The 17833-nt window shown below is 40.6% G+C and overlaps 1 protein-coding gene across 2 annotated transcripts in view; it reads left to right on the forward strand.

Moving 5' to 3' along the window:
* The first annotated feature begins 9424 nt into the window (after positions 1–9424).
* Positions 9425–17833, forward strand: part of LOC105488621 (platelet derived growth factor C) — a 221262-nt gene continuing 212853 nt past the window's right edge. Inside the window, exon 1 of one of the 2 annotated variants that reach the window (XM_011752841.3) lies at positions 9425–10438. In XM_011752841.3, the coding sequence (XP_011751143.1) occupies positions 10321–10438 (118 nt within the window). In that variant the 5' untranslated portion in view covers positions 9425–10320. The remainder of the gene's footprint in view (positions 10439–17833) is intronic. The other variant, XM_071092900.1, reaches the window with a different exon arrangement.

A 17833-nucleotide genomic window follows, 5' to 3' on the forward strand; every position in this document is an offset into this window, starting at 1 on the left:
AGTGTTTGACACCGGAGTGAGGTGGAGGAGGAGAGATGGTTAGATTAAAACAAAAAGAGGAAAACAAAATTTCTGCTGTCAAAGATTCTATAATCAATTGCAAGGAGGTATATCAGCAAAACTATGAAATATAACCATAATGTTGGGCAGTGAGGTTAAGGATTGATATACAAAGTTTTAGAAGACTAAGAGGGACTCATCCTGGTATTGTAGTTAGTAATGGCAAAAAATAGGATGGATGATAGAAAAAGGCTTCTTTATTTAGTAAAATTAATTATTTAGTATTATATTGATTTTAAGATACCATTGCTTATAAAATTCCCCATTTAATTAAAATAGCCTTTTGGGATGAAAAGAAGAAATAGTTGTTAGGTTTCTTCTTACATTGAATGTACGCTATCTGAATTTCAGAAATGTTAAAACAGAAAAAAGTTTATCTCCTAATTAAAAAAATTACAATTACACAATCCATTACATGGTCTTCATGTTTAAAACGTACAGGTCATTGTGTCAAAGGCTTCACACACGTTATCTCATTTAATTCTTGTGATATCTGAAGTGGATTCTGTTATTATCAGTTTATAGTGATGGTGGGTCTCATGCTTGGAATGTGATTGCCAGTATATGTTTCCTCAGTTTGGGTAAGGGGCTAAGATATTAGCATATGTGTCTGACTCGAGTGCTTGGATCTTGCCTGGGAGTTTACACTGCCTCCAAATACTAGTTGAACACCCTCTGTTACATGAGGCAGAGTAATGTAATGGTCAAGTGCATGAACTACACAAGCTGAAAACCCAGCTCTGCCACTTACCACTTGCATGGTCTTAAATGAAAGGTTTAGCCCTCAGTATCTCTCTTTCCTCCTCTATAAAACAATTATGATTTTATAATATCTATCTCATATTTTTTTTGTGAGAATAAAGCAGTGAATATACATGAAGTCCTTAGGACAGTACCTGGCACACGGGGAGACTTAGCAATTATTATTTGATAAGTATGTTAAGTGCTGAGAAAAAGAGGATGAATAAAAAACAAAATAGGGCCAGGTGCAGTGAATCACGCCTGTAATCCCAGCTCTTAGGGAGGCCAAGGCAGGCAGATCACTTGAAGCCAGAAGTTTGAGACCAGCCTGTCCAACATGGTGAAACCTCATCTCTGCTAAAAATACAAAAACTAGCCGGGTGTAGTGGCACAGGCCTGTAATCCCAGCTACTCCTGTGACTGAGGCATGAGAAACGCTTGAACCCGGAGGCGGAAGTTGCAGTCTGCGAGCCCGGATCATACCACGGCACTCCAGCTTAGGAAATAGAGTGAAACTCAATAAAATAAAATAATTTAAAAAAAGCAAAATAGAATAGACTCATATAATATATTGGGTTATGCATCATTGCGGAAGGAGCATAAGAAAAGATGCAAAAACTAAGTAGGCGCATGTAAGTTGTAGTGTGTCAGGAAACTACAAGACACTCAGAGAGTGTGAGATTTGGGCACTTAAGGAAGAGCAGATCACTGCTAGGAGTATGGATTTTATTCTCTAGGCAAAGGAAGACTGAAAACTTTGGAGTAGGGGATCCTGATCAGGTTTTTGTTTTAACTAGATCAAGCTGATAATCTGATGACAGTTTGGAGAAACATAAAAGTAGCCTAGGTAGAAAGCAGTTGGGAGGCCTTTGTGCAAGGAATAGATACATTATGGGAGAAGACAGGGTTTATACTTAACATGGGAAAAAGCAAATGCAGATTGATTGGATATGCAAAAATAAGCGGGGGAAATGGTGAGGGCAACAATAATGCGTTTTTGCTTCCATTGTAACTTCTTGGGCTCAAGAGCTTGCATTAATGTTTCTGACAAATAGCTATTTTGATAAAGTCCATGATACTCTCAAGGTTAGTAGTAACAGAACTGGCTCCCCCTTACAATCTCACCTTCACCAAGAAAATAGTCATCCCACTAACTTTGATTTTTCCTGCTATTGCCCTTCAGAAACGTATTTGAATACACCTTTTGTGTTTCCTTCATCATCAGTTGTCAGAACCAGCAACACTTTAATGGTGATTTTATGGCAAGGTTTTATTGCTATCAAAGGGCACCATATAATCATTTTTTCCTCACATGGTTTCAGAAGATTAATTTTTCATTTCTAGACCCACTAAAAAGAGTATTCAATCAAGATACAGTATTGCGACATTTTCACTGACCGAACGCCTGTTTTCTGTATGCTTGGGGAATCGTTCTTTTGATATCAGACAAAATCACCATGATTTATTTTTTGTGGTTGGCAATAGAATTTTAAGTTACATATTTATGACTAGAATTGTGTGGAGTCATAAAATAAACACCAAATGCTTAATATAAATGTATACTTAGTAGGTTTGAAATGTGTTTTTTAAGGCACGGTATATTTATCACTTGCTAGATGACATGAGGCAATGCAAACATGATGCTTAAAAGTGCCTGTTCTAAAACCAGTTATCTGAACTCAAAGTCTGGCTTCAATACTTAGAAACTGTGTGACCTTGGGTAAGCCACAAAACCTTCCTGTGGCTCAGTTTTTCATGTTAAAAATGGGAGAGTTTTTGTAGTTAATTTATCAATTGTTTAATATGCAGTACAGGATTCTCTTTCTAGAGTAGTTCATTGTGAACATTTCAGTAAAAGGAGTTAAAAATGTGATAGATCTGTAAGATATAAAAGGAAAGTAGGAAGGCTGCTGTATTCCCAGACCAGGCAATAGTAAGTCTGTATACCAGACTAATAGATTCTGAAAAATGAGAAATTTCTTCCCATTAGCAAAGTTAGGCATGCTGGATGTGGGTGTATACAGTGATAATAATCTTCTGATGGAAATCCAGATAGGCAGAAAGAAAGAATATTACGAAGTACACTGACTTCCTAAAGTACTGTTTTTACTGATGCATAGTACATAATAATTTACCTCAATAAAAATGAATAATAGGAGCTACGGCAATTAGCTGTGTCCACATTTCTCTATTTAGTTTTACGTGTGTTTTAAAAGCCATTTATGAAGGAAAGAAATGTAAAGAATTTTTTCCACTTGCTGTCCAGTGGGACAAAAATGGCACCATAGGGTCTTTTCATATGGTATACTCCTTCGGATACAAATGTAATGTATCTATGGAATTAGAATTTCAATTGAAGACTTTTGCTTGCCTGAGGGCTTAACAAGTCACTAGTCTGTTCATGCAGCAGTCTTTGTGCTCTGAATAACTCCAACTAATCTAAAATACCTTTGTAAAATTATCAATAGAGATGCAAATTTGCCTCACCATGCCACTTAAAAAACTCTTGGACCAAGTATTTTAAATTAGAAACATGTGGAAGGATGTCTATAGGAATTATATATATAAGAGAGGTCTAGATTCTGACATCTAGAGCTAATCATAAATTGATTCTTCAAAGGAAGTAACTGGGAAAACAGTGTATTTCTTCCTAGCCATGATGCTTCAATTCAGTAGCAATCATGAGTAGAAAAAGAGGAATGATAATTCATTCCCTTTGTCCTCAAAGACAAGGAGATAGATTCTTTGAAATAACTGCCCACAGATGGTCTAGGCTTAGGCATTGGTTGGATGACTAACGTTGGCCAGGATAAACAGGATACTCCTGCTAGCCCACGCCTTGGGTGGGCTTCAACTCCAAGGCTAGCTGCCCGAGGCCTTAGTCACTATCACTGCCTCGGGTAACCCATATTCATTTTGACTCAAACATTTTATTTAGGCTGTCCAGTCAGATAGCTGTGTAATGTTGTATTAGTATTCTTGAACACCTCAGGTTAAACATAGGGGAAGACATTTAGTCATTGTGAAGAAAACTTAGAAATGTAAGAAAACTTCAGGTAAGATGTTTTTGTCCAAAATCCAGGGCTTAATGGTGTCAAATTGAAAAGCAGTAAGAGAAGACTTGGAGTTAAATATTAACTCTAGCTGTCATTAATATTGTCATTCTGGGAAAATTAATGCCATCTTTAAAGTTCAGTTTATCTGCAGTAAAATGGGAAATCTATGACCTTCCTCAACGGAGAAGTTGGAAGATTAAATGAGAAACTATTACTATATCTTAATGAATCTATAGTTCCTGGGACATAGTAGGTGCTTTTAAAAATAAATTTAAGCATAAGTAATTCTCCCCTCATTTCAATTTTCCTTGGTTTGCCTTGGTATAACTATAAATCTTTTTGAGTAGCCTGAAAGAGGAAAACATGACTTTTCCCCCCTCCTGATTTCTTGTAGGACAATTGAAAGATTTAGGTGACGAGAAAGAAGAGAAGGCGGTGCAGAGGATGAGGGAAACACAAAGGGAAATTGTGCTGATAAAAACAAATTTTGGGAAAAGAAAATGATCTCTTAAGAGTGTTGCAAGTCTGCTTTAAAAAGAAAACAAACACATTTATTACTGCAAAGATGATACGGAAAGCAAATAGTAACACTCATAATAGAAAGGGGGTCTCTTGATCTATCATGAACTTCAAAATCATTGAGGATACTTTTAATATTAGATTAGTTAAGCCATATTTTCCTTTCTTCTAGCCAGCCAACAATGCTTTTTGATGTTCACTACTAAGTAGTGGGCTGAGACTATCCACCTCTTTTACAAAGGCTAGTAGCCAAGGAAAGGACTGCATTTGAAACAATGATCACAAAGTGAAAGGCTCCTTCTCCCATGACCTTTGAAATAAGAAGGTCACTATCTGAGAAAGGAGGGTCTGTAGCTGTGTCTTGGCCTCTTTACTACGATTTGTCACAATGGGGACAACAGCCTTCATATCCTACAAATCATTTCAAGAGAGAGAAACATGACATCTTATTGACTCTAAGACATGGCCAAACATAGTGTTGCTGTCCACGTTTTTAGGGGATACCCCTTGCTCTCCAGATTGTTTCACATTCCACCAGTGTGACTCAATAGAACAGTATGAGTTTGGCCATCTGTTCTTGGCTAACAACAATATTATTTCCTTAGTGTTTACAACTCAGTTATGTGCAATAGCTATTTCTTTTTACCTTGACACTCCACTTAGGACTGCACTTTGCCTCTTTTGAGGCTGTTAGCATGATTACAACCAAATACTGAAAAGTAAAATATGACTACCTGCACCTATTGAAGGCCTGGGGATTTATTTATTTTCCTTGAATTCAATGATATTCCTGTATAATTGCTGTAGCCGGTGATTTCCAAGCTCTTTTCCCCTCTTCTTTCTGATTACCATTAGAACTTGTTTTTTTCAAACCATGACAATAACAGATACAATAGGACTGCTCTAGTTGAGCAAGTTTAGAAAGAAGCACCTGTTCATCATCTGTTTTGCCAGCTATGAAGACACCTCTGATATGAGGCTAGGAAACTTGTGCTGATAATTTATTATCACAGAGGCACACTGAAGATGAAAAAGTCTTGCCATTATTATCTATAATAGCTCAGAGAATTTCTAAAGCAGTAGGGGGACCAAGACAGAATCCAGTGGCAATTCCTCATGTAAGGAAAAGGAAACTGAGGGGCAGAGAAGATTTCCAGATCAAGGTTGTATTGTTTATTAGTGGTAAAGCCAGACTTAAGTCCCTGACCTCCTATCTCCCAGTGAAATGATCTTTTGTGGTGGTGGTTAAAAGGTTACTAGGGCTTCTCTTTCTTTGGGGCTGTTTCTGGCTAGTTACTCCCTCTGGGTTCTGAGTCAGACAAACACTTCTAAGATTTTGGAAAAATCTATGCATACTAAGTCATGATTTCAATAAGAAAATAGCAGCTTTACTTCAAAGGGAAAGGCCACAGAGAGCCAACTGAAGTCCATTTCTGCAGGCCACACTTCTCTTAACTCCCCATCCTCCAAATCCATTCCCCAGGAAAGTCAGAATGACAAAGTGTGTCTTCTTCTAGAGCAGAGCCTCAGCAAAACCCTCTACCCTCAGCCACAGCAGGTAAACCCTTCTCGGATTAGCATTTGATACACTGGGGAGGTAAAAGCTACCTGATGCTAGCAGAATAAAATGTAATGAAAAGTGTCTCATTTCTTGGTTTGAAAAACAGGGTATTGATATATATCCTCGTAACCTAGAGATAGCGGGTCATATTTCTCAAGATGAGGTAGTTGAAAAAGTGGAGAGAAAAGAGGATGACTCTAAGACAGACTACTGACTTTATTTATTTATTTACTTCCTAATACAGTCTTTATTCCTGCTGTGGTCTGTGGGCATTTACTTTGCCTACTAATGATATCCTCAGCCCTGCCTTTTATAAATATATATATATATATGTATATATATAAAATTGTTACTTGTCAGCCATTGTCAAAACACAATGAGTATTTAGGTAGAACAAAGCTTTCTGAACTTCAGGAATTCATGCTCAATTATCTGCCACTAAAATACTGAAAAGTCCTAGGGAAAGTCTTAAAACAACTTTGCACATATGCCTCTGTGTGTGTGTGCATGCACGTGTGTGTGTCTTAGGATCAAAACAGAAAAATAAAGAGCAAAAAAACGTAGATATGGTTTGTTTTGGGGCAAAAATATGTCCCCATGGTTCCTGCCCCTTTGGGTGTTAAGTGACTAGCTAAAGGAGTAGGTTGCTTTAAAATCTTATTTCACTTAAAAAAATTTAGTAGTGACACCCCTTCCCCCAAATTATCATTGTTAACCACCAAGTATATTCTTTAATAAGAATTTGTAGGTAATACTCTTCATGCATGCAGCAGCAACGGGCACTCCTTCTTAAGGTTTAAGAAAACATGAAAACCACAAAGAATGTTTGAAATTATTTTCTCTTGGTTGGTGGAACAGATGCCTTTCATCAAGGAAAATGCTTTGGCCAAAACAAAGCCATATTCATTTAAAATATATTGTTCAGTAATTGCACAGACTCTGGATTAAATAACATTTACTTTCAATGCAAAGATTTCATTTTTCTAGAAAAGGTTAACAAGCAAAATAGAGCAGGAAGACAGGCAGAGGATAATGTGTTAAAAGAATCAACTACGTCAAGGGCAAGAGCAGTTCAAGAAATGACAATGCAAGTACATTGAAAGGAAATTGGCCAATGTGGATGTGATTTTGTCTAGGGGTCATTCAGGAACACCTGGCTGACTTTATTTATAAGGCGATTGTCAAATCAATCTGTAGAATATGGATGAGGTGAAACGCAGAGGTAGAGTATTATTCTAGATCATCTGTAACTTTTCAAATACAACCATTGCGCTGAAATTCCAGGGAGAATGTAAGTGACTCCAATAAAGAAACCTGTCAGTCAGTCATGAGTGTTTATTTATTACCACCCTGTGCCAAGCACTGTTCTAGCCAATATGAAATGATACAAAATAAAGAGTAGTCATCACCCGTCCACTCTCCTGAGAGCAAATGGATTACATTTGCAGACACACACACACACACACACCCACACACACACACACACCCTCTATGTGGGTGGTCAGGAAACTCAACTCTGTGGACGTATAACAACTTCATTTAGAAAAATGCTGATTAGAAAACCAAACACACAAAATTAGAAAAACTGGAGAATAATGAATTTTATGACAAATAGATTACAATGGATTCATAAGGCATGTCTTTTATTTAATTCCCATTATGTCATTAAAATTGGGAATAAAACCTTCACCCTCACAAATTTACAAAATATTTTTGGAATATATTATGCAAATATGGAGTCACACTGGCATTGTGGAGCTGCTAACTGGAATAAAATACCATACTTGATTAAAAAAACCTTCTGTCCACTAAACTGTAAATTCCTTAAAGTCAAAGATCAGGTCTTATTTGCCTTTAATGTATATTTAGTACTCTGTAGATAGAAGTGGTACAGGGATAAGAATGAATGAATGAGACAGGTGGGTGAAATTTTCAAGAATGAGACAGATCGGTGAAGTTTTAAAAGGTTTCAAAAAGGAAAAAAACAAGACGACTAGGATATTTCAAGCAGAAAGGTCTGGTTGGTTGGCCCCAGTCGGTGTCTGAGTATACAAAGAGGGCTTGGCATTTTCATCACCACTGAAGAAGGATCAGCTCCTGCTTTGGTCCAGCAAGAATATGTTCTTGCTCAAATGCCACTTCTTAGTTGCAGGGACATTGCTATTTTGGTTTTCTGTTCCAGCCCAAGTGTCCTTGATGGTCGAATTGTTGCATTGACTTTTTTTTTCACAAGAAGTTGGGTGATATTGCTGATTTGCCTGCCATGGCACTTGCTTGATATATATAGTTTTCATTTTGATTATTACACAAAAGTAGCTTCATTTTAAAATTCAATTTTCTGACTCTCTGCTTGTGCCTTCAACACATTCACAATGATTTTCTGCTTCTCCACAAAGAAAGCACGTTGGATCCTGTCAGACACATTTAGCAGACATGGAACCACCATAGGCCCTGCTTGGCATGTGTGTTTCATTTCAGACTACCTCATAAGAACTTTAGGTCTTAAAGCATCAGCCTCTCTCTCCAAGTCAGCCTGAACACAAGCCACATACAGATTTCGGTTATTTCTCGACCTTTTTGGTGTAAATGTAAACAATTCTATCAACAGGGGTTCAGGGCAGCCTAGTTTTGTTAGAGGCTGTATTGTAGGAAAGTCCAAGGTTGCAGGATCCTTCTGAGTCCCTTAGACGCCGTTCTCAGAAGAGCTTGCTATTAGCTTAACGCTGCCCAACTACTACGTATGCTTCACCAGGGCAGGGACTTTTGTCTGTTTTCACTGCTACGGTTCCAGCCTCTAAACAGTGCCCGACAGAGTGGGCATTCAGTAAATATAGTACTTGTTAAATGAATGTTATTATTTTGGCTGCCTTTACTTTTGCTTTATCTGTCCTGCTTTAGGGAGCTGGAAATTGGAGAAAAACCTTTGAATTCATTTCCCTTCTTTCCGTTCTGAAACTCTGGCCAAGGGTCCTAGCAAAGACCTTAGGGAGTGGGGATCCCTCTTGGAAACTAATGGCAAGTCAGGCGACAGGGGGCGGCAGAAGGAGAGTTGCAAGAAGTTCTTTCCCACTTCTTACTTCTGCAGCACCCTTCACCACCCATCGTGCTCTGTATTTGGGGTTAGAGGTATTCCGTGGAAAGGAAAGCAGGGGCCGCCTTGGCCGCGTTCCTCGCCTGGGCCATCGGGGTCTTGCCCACAGCGAGTCCCGCAACACCCCCTGTCTGCGCAGCACCTGTTGACAGCCAGTGGGCGGCCAAGCCCGCTCGCGCGGACGCGGCCCGGGGCTGCCCCTCCCAGAGGCGCCGACCCCCGCCCGCCCCATCGGCCGCCTGCGGGAGAGCCGCTAAGCCTCCCCCGCTCGCCAGCCGCGCGCTCCGCCCGGACTCGGCCCACGGCCCCCACCTCCTGTCTGCCGCCCGGCGGGGGGAAGGTAGAGAAGGGGAGGGGACAAGCCGGATCCTCCCGGCCGCCCCGGCCTTCCCTCTTCACCCCGTGCGGAGACGCCGCGCCGAGCCCCGAGGTTAGCGCGGAGCCCGAGGCGTGGGGGGAGGGGAGGGGAACGACCGGAGCCCCGCGGCGACCCCGAGCGGCCGAATTGCCCCAGGCTTTGAGGAGCAGGGGACGCGCCCGAACAAGGTGAACTTTGGTCGCGGAAAACTCAAGCCAGGTGCCGGAATCCGTGCTGCGGCGCTCGGGACGCGGCGCCGACTGCGCGCCTGGTTGGGGAGCAGGAGCCCCGGGGCCTCTCTCCGCCTGCGCCTGGGCCGGTCTCGGCCCGGAGCCCCCCGGCCCCGCTCCGGCGCCCCGGCCCGTGGGACCAGCCGCGGCGCCCTCGCCTTGTTTCTTCCCCCTCCCCCTTCGGGGGTGGGGGGTGGGGCGGGGGAGAGGGGCGCACGGAGAGCCGCATCTATTGGCAGCTTTGTTATTGATCAGAAACTGCTCGCCGCCGACTTGGCTTCCAGTCTGGCTGCTCGCGACCCTTGAGTTTTCGCCTCTGTCCTGTCCCCCGAACTGACAGGTGCTCCCAGCAACTTGCTGGTGACTTCTCGCCGCTCCCCCGCGTCCCCACCCCCTCATTCCTCCCTCGCCTTCACCCCCACCCCCACCACTTCGCCACAGCTCAGGATTTGTTTAAACCTTGGGAAACTGGTTCAGGTCCAGGTTTTGCTTTGATCCTTTTCAAAAACTGGAGACACAGAAGAGGGCTCTAGGAAAAAGTTTTGGATGGGATTATGTGGAAACTACCCTGCGATTCTCTGCTGCCAGAGCAGGCTCGGCGCTTCCACCCCAGTGCAGCCTTCCCCTGGCGGTGGTGAAAGAGACTCGGGAGTCGCTGCTTCCAAAGTGCCCGCCGTGAGTGAGCTCTCGTCCCAGTCAGCCAAATGCTCCTCCTCAGGCTTCTCCTGCTGACATCTGCCCTGGCCGGCCAGAGACAGGGGACTCAGGCGGAATCCAACCTGAGTAGTAAATTCCAGTTCTCCAGCAACAAGGAACAGAACGGTGAGTCTTTCCCCCATTCTCCCCCTGCTTGTTTCTCGCTGTGTGTGTTAACGTTGGCATTGTGCGTTGGTATGTGATGTATACCAGACTGCGAAGGTATCTTTGGTCTCTACATGCAAATGCGCGCTCCGTTCACTGGCATGGACTGTTGAAGGTTAAGTGTAGTTTGCAACTTCGGGAGCTGCCACAAAGCTCCAAGAGGGCAACGTGAGTGCCACTGCAGCCTCAGTTAGAGTGAGGACATTCTGGGAGCGATTGTGAACGTCAGTTCAAATGCACATTGCAGGTTCGCTCATTGCCAGAGTTAGAAGTTCAAGAACTGCCTCTAAAAACGAATCCAAAATGAATGAGTCTTGGCATGTTTGACTTTACTCAGATTTGGGGAGGGCGAGGGGGGTCGGTCAGGAAATGTATCAGCCGCATGAATTGAAGCACTCTAGGTCGAAGTCATCAATTCATCAATGAGTAGATAGGAAATATAGAGGTCAAGAGGCTGTGTGGTCGTTTTTAGAGGAATTAAAAAGTGTATTTCTCTTGCGCCCTATTTTTTGTTTTTTAAACTTGCCTTTGTACTCTGAAGTCCTTACCTTTCTGGTGGTGTGTTTTTGTATGTGTCGGTGAATGACTGCTATTTTGTGTGTGCTGGAAGCGACTTAATCCTGCATAGGAAATGAGAATTACTTTCAGCTTTCAAGTGTACCTGAAATGTTTAGAAAACTCTCAGATGCAAGTTCCCTTGGGCTGGGATTGCACAGAGCTGGAGAAAGGCTCCTTTCATAAAGCCAGGGCAGCTTCAGGGTGTGTAATTTGCTTAGCCTCTGAACCCATATGATTTACATCATTCAATTTCTAAACTCTTTTTCTCTTCATCTACCATTATGAAGTCATTTTTGAGAATACTTTGTAAATAGAAATTTTATACTGCACATGAAACCACAGTGTTCATGTAGGCTGTCTAAAATTGGAATGTTTAATGCCGTGTTTACAAGTGGTGGCTCTTACTGTTATTTGAAAAGGAATATACATGTTTTTACTGCTTTGTATATCATCGATTCTGTCACTTCATTAACCATGCAAAATGAACACAAGTGGCATGACTGCAAAATTAAAATGGGGTGTGCTATAGTTTTAAGTCACAGTGATTTTTTTTCCTTTTCATATCAGGGTATTTCAAACCTTCAACTTTGAATTTAAACTCTATGAAGCGTTCATGTTTAAGAAAGCACAGAAAGTTTTAGGGTATAAAAATAGATAAAACAAGGATTCTGCGGACTTTTGCAAACATTATTTGTATTTGCTGCTGCACAGCAAGACATAGTATCACATTTATCAGCCAATATTAGTATGGTGGTGCTTACAACTTGCTAATGTGATGGCACATGGCACCTGCAGGCTCCTTGAGCTGCTGATCAAAGGGCAGCCTAGGGATCTATCTCTAATCACAGTAGCTGCAGAGGACTGGGGGAAAGTGATCAAAGGAGCCACAGCACCAGCTGTACTAGTGCAGGAAACAGATCAGACCAACCTTTGTTCTTTCTCATGTAAAATAAATGTCCAGTTCAAAATATTGCTTCTTACTAGACAAGCTCCTCCATAATGACAACAATGCACAATATTCCTGGCTTCCTGGCTTCTGTTTTTTACTGTTCCTGTCCCATATCATTTCTCCTATTGCCTTGTCTTATCAAGCCTTTCTTGGCATCTCCCCGAATCTCTTTGCTAACCTGTGCTTCTCTTTGTCCTTTCCTTGTAGTTCTCTCTTGTGTTCCACATGCTGTCATCACTTCGTAAGGGGCCCAGAGCTGTCGTGAAGCATGTGGTTATAGGCCACTTTACCCAAGTAGGTTCACACCTTCAGGAGAGATGAGTTCATTAAGCCAGGCCACACACATTCTGTTGCCATCTGAAGCTGGGCCATTTCCATTCCTAAGATGCATGATGCCAAAAATTGCTGCTTGTTTCCTAATCTGTGGGCAGAGTTTTGGGCTATGTTAGGGGTTGGTCTATGTTAAGGATGGCGGCAGGAAGTAACTAGAAGTAGCGCAACTACTTGCAGTTTTTTAGCCCAAGGAGAAGTGGCACTGGCCAGCACTAGGGGGCAATATAGAGCTATTTTCTTGCACATACTCAGGTTGATTTTTGTACGTCAAAGTTTGAAGATGTGAGGATAACAGGTGGGTGCTGAAGAAGATTCCCCTGGAATGTAATCAGATTTGTTAGAGCTACTACCATTACCATTAGTACTACTACTTCTACTTCTTCTTTTTGACTTTCAAATTTTCCATTATGTGGATAACTTTTTGCCCACATACTGAATTATGATTGATTTTTTATTGGCCTCTTGCTTTCTCAATTTTGACGGTTGTACAGTCCTGTAAATATGAACCCTCCTTGAGGATACCACGTAGAAGATCCCATTGGCCCAGATCCCATTGACCCAGTTCGTGCATTGAATCATTTTGTGAACGGTCTTCTCTAACTCTGAAATGTCCAAATTGATATGACTATAGCAGCTCATTCTTGTCTTCAAGGACCCCTCCTCATGATACTCTCTTTTCTTGAGTATTCTAAAGTCCCTAATGGTGTTTATTCAATCAGTTACCTCTGGCTGCTTAGTTTTAGTATTAACTTGGTGTTTCAAGAGGAGGTAGGACCGGGCGCGGTGGCTCACGCCTGTAATCCCAGCACTTTGGGAGGCCGAGGCGGGCGGATCACAAGGTCAGGAGATCGAGACCACGGTGAAACCCCGTCTCTACTAAAAATACAAAAAATTAGCCGGGCGCGGTGGCGGGCGCCTGTAGTCCCAGCTACTCAGGAGGCTGAGGCAGGAGAATGGCGTAAACCCAGGAGGCGGAGCTTGCAGTGAGCCGAGATCCGGCCTCTGCACTCCAGCCTGGGCGACAGAGCGAGACTCCGTCTCAAAAAACAAACAAAAAACAAAAAAAAAAAAAAGAGGAGGTAGAATTGGAAATTGATGGGTATAGCCAATGCCGCATACATGGATTTAGACTGGATCATGTGGACATGGTTCAGAAGTAGCTTTGAAGGGTTAGTGTCATTTACACTATTGTTAGGTATCTGGTTTTTGACCTACCATTGGGTTGCAATTCTTGCCACTTTTACTGTACAAACAGTTTTATCCTCTAATATTATAAGTTGGCTTCATAAACCATACTTAATTTGTAACCTTACTTCTGACCCTGTCTCGCATATGAAAACAAGGGTTTTCAGATTTAACTTGAGGAAAGAGATTAAAAGATAACATTGACTTGCTTGGGGAGTGTCTGGTCTGTATACTTAGTATATGATCATGGTGAAAAATACTCATATTTTGTGCACACTGGTTTTAGATGAGAATGCCTATTGTGGAATGATTAAGTTCTGGGATGGTGCTTCTGAGTTGTAGCAGAATCATACATTCAGGAACAAAACAAAACCTACTTTGTCTGTTGCATACAGCACAAAGAGATGTCAATGACAAAGTTGTTGGGGGAGGGTTGCCTCTTCTACCTGTGTTGTTGGTGAGTGATTTTTAGTTTATTCATAGATCAAGAGCATGCGTATTATTTTTTCTCATTTTCTTTAGCCATTCCGAATTTGGATTTGGAATATGCTGCTGTTTGCTACGGTTGGTCTTATGAACATCAGTTATTGTATGTGTTCTTTTCCTCAAGGGCTTTCGTAGCATGTGGGGCAACTTACTTTGGTCTGCTGGTCATGCCCTTTTGCCTGTATCTTGTGTTCATGGATTTTTCCGTCTCTTTTTATCAGTGCCAGCTTTCTCTTCCTACTGCCAATGTGCCTGTATCTAACAAAATTTAAGTTAAAAATGGAAAATTAAAAAAGGTGTCCAATCCCCTTACCATCGTTTATAGGCGGCAACTTCAAATCTCTGTTTTATCAAAAACAGGTAACCACAATATTTAGAACAGTGTCCACGAGTAAGTAGGCTCTAACTGCAGACTAAAGGGACTTTCCTGTAAGTTTCCCTATAAGTTTTATTGCGTGACCTTTGTGACATTTATTTTTGTTGTTTAAAGGCTTTTTTACAAAAAAAAAAAAAAAGAAAAAACTTCCTCCTGGTTCTCTGCTGTTTGAGATAGTTGAGGAAGTTGAACAAGTACAGTGCCATTATATAATGATGAATTTTGTCTTTTCACAGTAGGTGATTAAAAAGCTCTATTATATGGTAATTTTTCTTCTGTATCAACTGTAATCGTAGATATTGGATGGATGATATATTTTGCTTTTACCACTAAAACATGTTTAGATTGGTTTGTAGGAAGCCTCAGGGATTAATATATCATTTGTTAAATAGTTGTAAATAGAGGATGGGATTGGACACTAAACTTCCCTCAGTGCTGCCATCTCTTCTGCGAGCTGTAGCTCTGCTCAGGCACTGAAACTTTAGCTTTGTCTACTCTTATTTCACCCTTCCTGAAACTTATTTCTTAAATATCTTCTGTATATTAGCTTCCACTTCATGTTTTTTTCAAGTTTTAGACTGGTAAGATTTTATCTATAAACTTTTGCACCTTTTGTAGAAACAAAATTCTAATGATAAGGTGATATGTTAAATAAGTAATGATGGATCAAGACATTCATAACGTTCATAGTAAAAACAAAAAAGTTTCCATGACTGATGAAATTTTCCTCATAGGTTTCTATTTGTGTCAACCAAAATGGCAGAAGTCATAAAGTCCCTTCATTTACTTACTCTGATTTTCCTGTTTCTAATTTGGAAGCATTATACATAATCAGAATATATAACTCTGTGTAACTCTGTGTAATCGCTATATAACTCATTTATTAAGCAATCCCTGTTGCTTCTTTATCTTTTGGCTAAGATCAATTTTAAACAATCTGTATGTTGTATTATTTTTCATCACCACTACCTCTAGCTATGATTTTATTTTTCAAATCTCCCTTTTATTAAATCTCCTAAGAAGTCATCTAATATTTGGTAATCACTTAGTATGTACCAGTGTTGGTTACCATACTGATTACCAAAATGTTGAAATGTTGAAATATTTCCAGTGAGTTGGGAAGAGACTAGTGCAACTCCTTTAAGACAAATGGACCAACATGTGATGAAGCAGAAATTCCAATGCCTGGTACTGCTCAAGGCCTCTAAGATACTTCTGCAACCCTGCTGGCCTCTGTCCTGATGGATCAGTGTTTCTGCCATACTGATTGTTAAGCATTTTGACACTTTTAGCTCTGGACAATTTAGTTCATATTGCGGTTAAAACTTCTATCTTTTTTCCTCCCTGCTTAGCAGCTCATGCCTGACCCATGACTTGAAAGACCTGGAGTAAGGAAGGGGTATGGTTTCTTTCAAGCTCCCTTCCTGCAGCTATTTTGGTTTTAGCTCCTCAAGGGTTATGGCCTGGGGAGAGATGGGAAGATGGACATGGCACACTCAGCATGCAATTGCAACCTCCAGTCATTTGCCCCTGCCTCTCTGGCTAACACTAACCAGCTGCTCTTGCATGGGTAACACCTTCCCATCATCTAGATTAAATGATTCACTTTCTCAGAGAGGTCTTTTTTCTGATCACTAAATCTAAATTAACCACCTCTATCTTCTCAAGGTTAATTAATTAATTATGTGGTACTTAATACTCCTTGATATTCTTGTTGTTAATTAATTAATTAATTAATTATCTACCGACATCCCTCACCCCCACCGTAAAATCTAAGTCGTTGAGAGTGTGGACCTTGTTTGAATCGCTTCCTGTAGGAACTGCAGCACCTGAGACAGGTATGGCAGAGAGTGTGCCCGCTAAGTATCTGTTGAAAGGTTCTGGAGGTAGTTAGTATCTTACTAAAGAAAGACTATGCTGTTAACTCTAACAACAGGCCATCTTTTAAGATATCGTTTTGGTCTTGGAAGTTACACACTGCTTGACTTCTTAAATAGGAAGATACGGTTGTTCAAGTATTGGTACTGATGGGTTGTGCCAATCAGAGTACCACGTTTTACTCTTGATAAAGATAGATGTTACCAAGTGAGCAGGTACCAGGCAAATGGATAGGTTTCCTAGAACTGGTTACTCTTTTAAAAGTGTCATTGCTGTGCATGGGCTTATATTTTCTGAAGATGGGGACTGTTGTGTGATGCAGACCAAGGACTCTTGAAAATGTTGCATAGATGACAAGCCTTCACAATCTGTGTGCTTTCTGTATTCTACCTGTGGCTCAAGGATAACTTGCACAGGCTAGAACTCAGCAGCATGTGTGGTACGAGGAATGTTGGAGCTAGAAAGACCCCAGGAGCTTATCCTCCCTGGTGTGAAGATTGAGGTCTAGACAGTGGAAGTTGACTTGACTTTGTCAAGGTCACTTGGGAGCCACTATTGAACTGCTAAAGTGGTGATATATTTTCCTTATGTGAGAACCAGTTAGGCAAATGGAATCCTAGTTTCAAAATTCAGATATTTTTTTATAAAAGCATTTCTTTATTATGCTAGTGGATTGCATGCTTTTCAGATTGGAAGATGAGGTGTAGGAATTTGTTGCTTCCGAAATATTTACAGGAACAGTAAGGGAAACAATCTCATAATAATCCCATTAGTCAAATGGAACAGTATACACACACACACACACACACACACACACACACAGTGACACTTCTGTTTGTGTAGGCATCTGACAAATTGGCAAATAACTGGAAATACTACCTTTATAATGGTTACTATTATGTTAGAACCATACTTTAAGCAGGTATATAGATGAAGGATGTTTATTTTAATATTTTGGTTTATTCAGTGATGGTGATGAAGAATATGGCTGACATTGCCATGCTTGGTTCCACAAGGAAACTTTTTGGTAATAATTTTAACGTTTCATTTAGCAGGATGTCTTAATGATAAAAGTGCCATAAAAATGAATAAATAAGCACGTTCAGTGAATGCTAGAAAGTGTAACCTATTATTTTTGAAATATATTTAATGAGTGGCCTTAACTTTTATTTACACTGTATTCTGTGGGATATTCTATTCAGAAGTTCAAGTTTGTTTTATTTATTTTTATTTTTTTAAGGTCAGGACCCTCAGAAAATAAATTCATAGCTGTAAACTTGAATGGCTTGCCTAAAATATTTTTAATTTACCTTTTTAAACTTTTTGTTTGCAAAGTTCCCAAATCTGAAAACAAAGGGAGCTAAACATTATAAAGAGGAACTGTAATAACTACATTTATAATTAAAGCCAAGTTGTTATAAGTGATATTTTTGGTAGCATTAGCTAATTTTGTCTTTTACCTCATGGGAATGAATTTTAAATTTAGTTTTGTTAATTTTATTTGTCATCAGATTTCTCGTTAGAATTCATGTGCCATCCTCAAACCACTTTTTATCATCCCCTGGTGACTGAGTAGCTTCCTCCCGGGACG

This window comes from Macaca nemestrina, chromosome 3, assembly GCF_043159975.1.
Source record: "Macaca nemestrina isolate mMacNem1 chromosome 3, mMacNem.hap1, whole genome shotgun sequence".
NCBI lineage: Eukaryota > Metazoa > Chordata > Mammalia > Primates > Cercopithecidae > Macaca > Macaca nemestrina.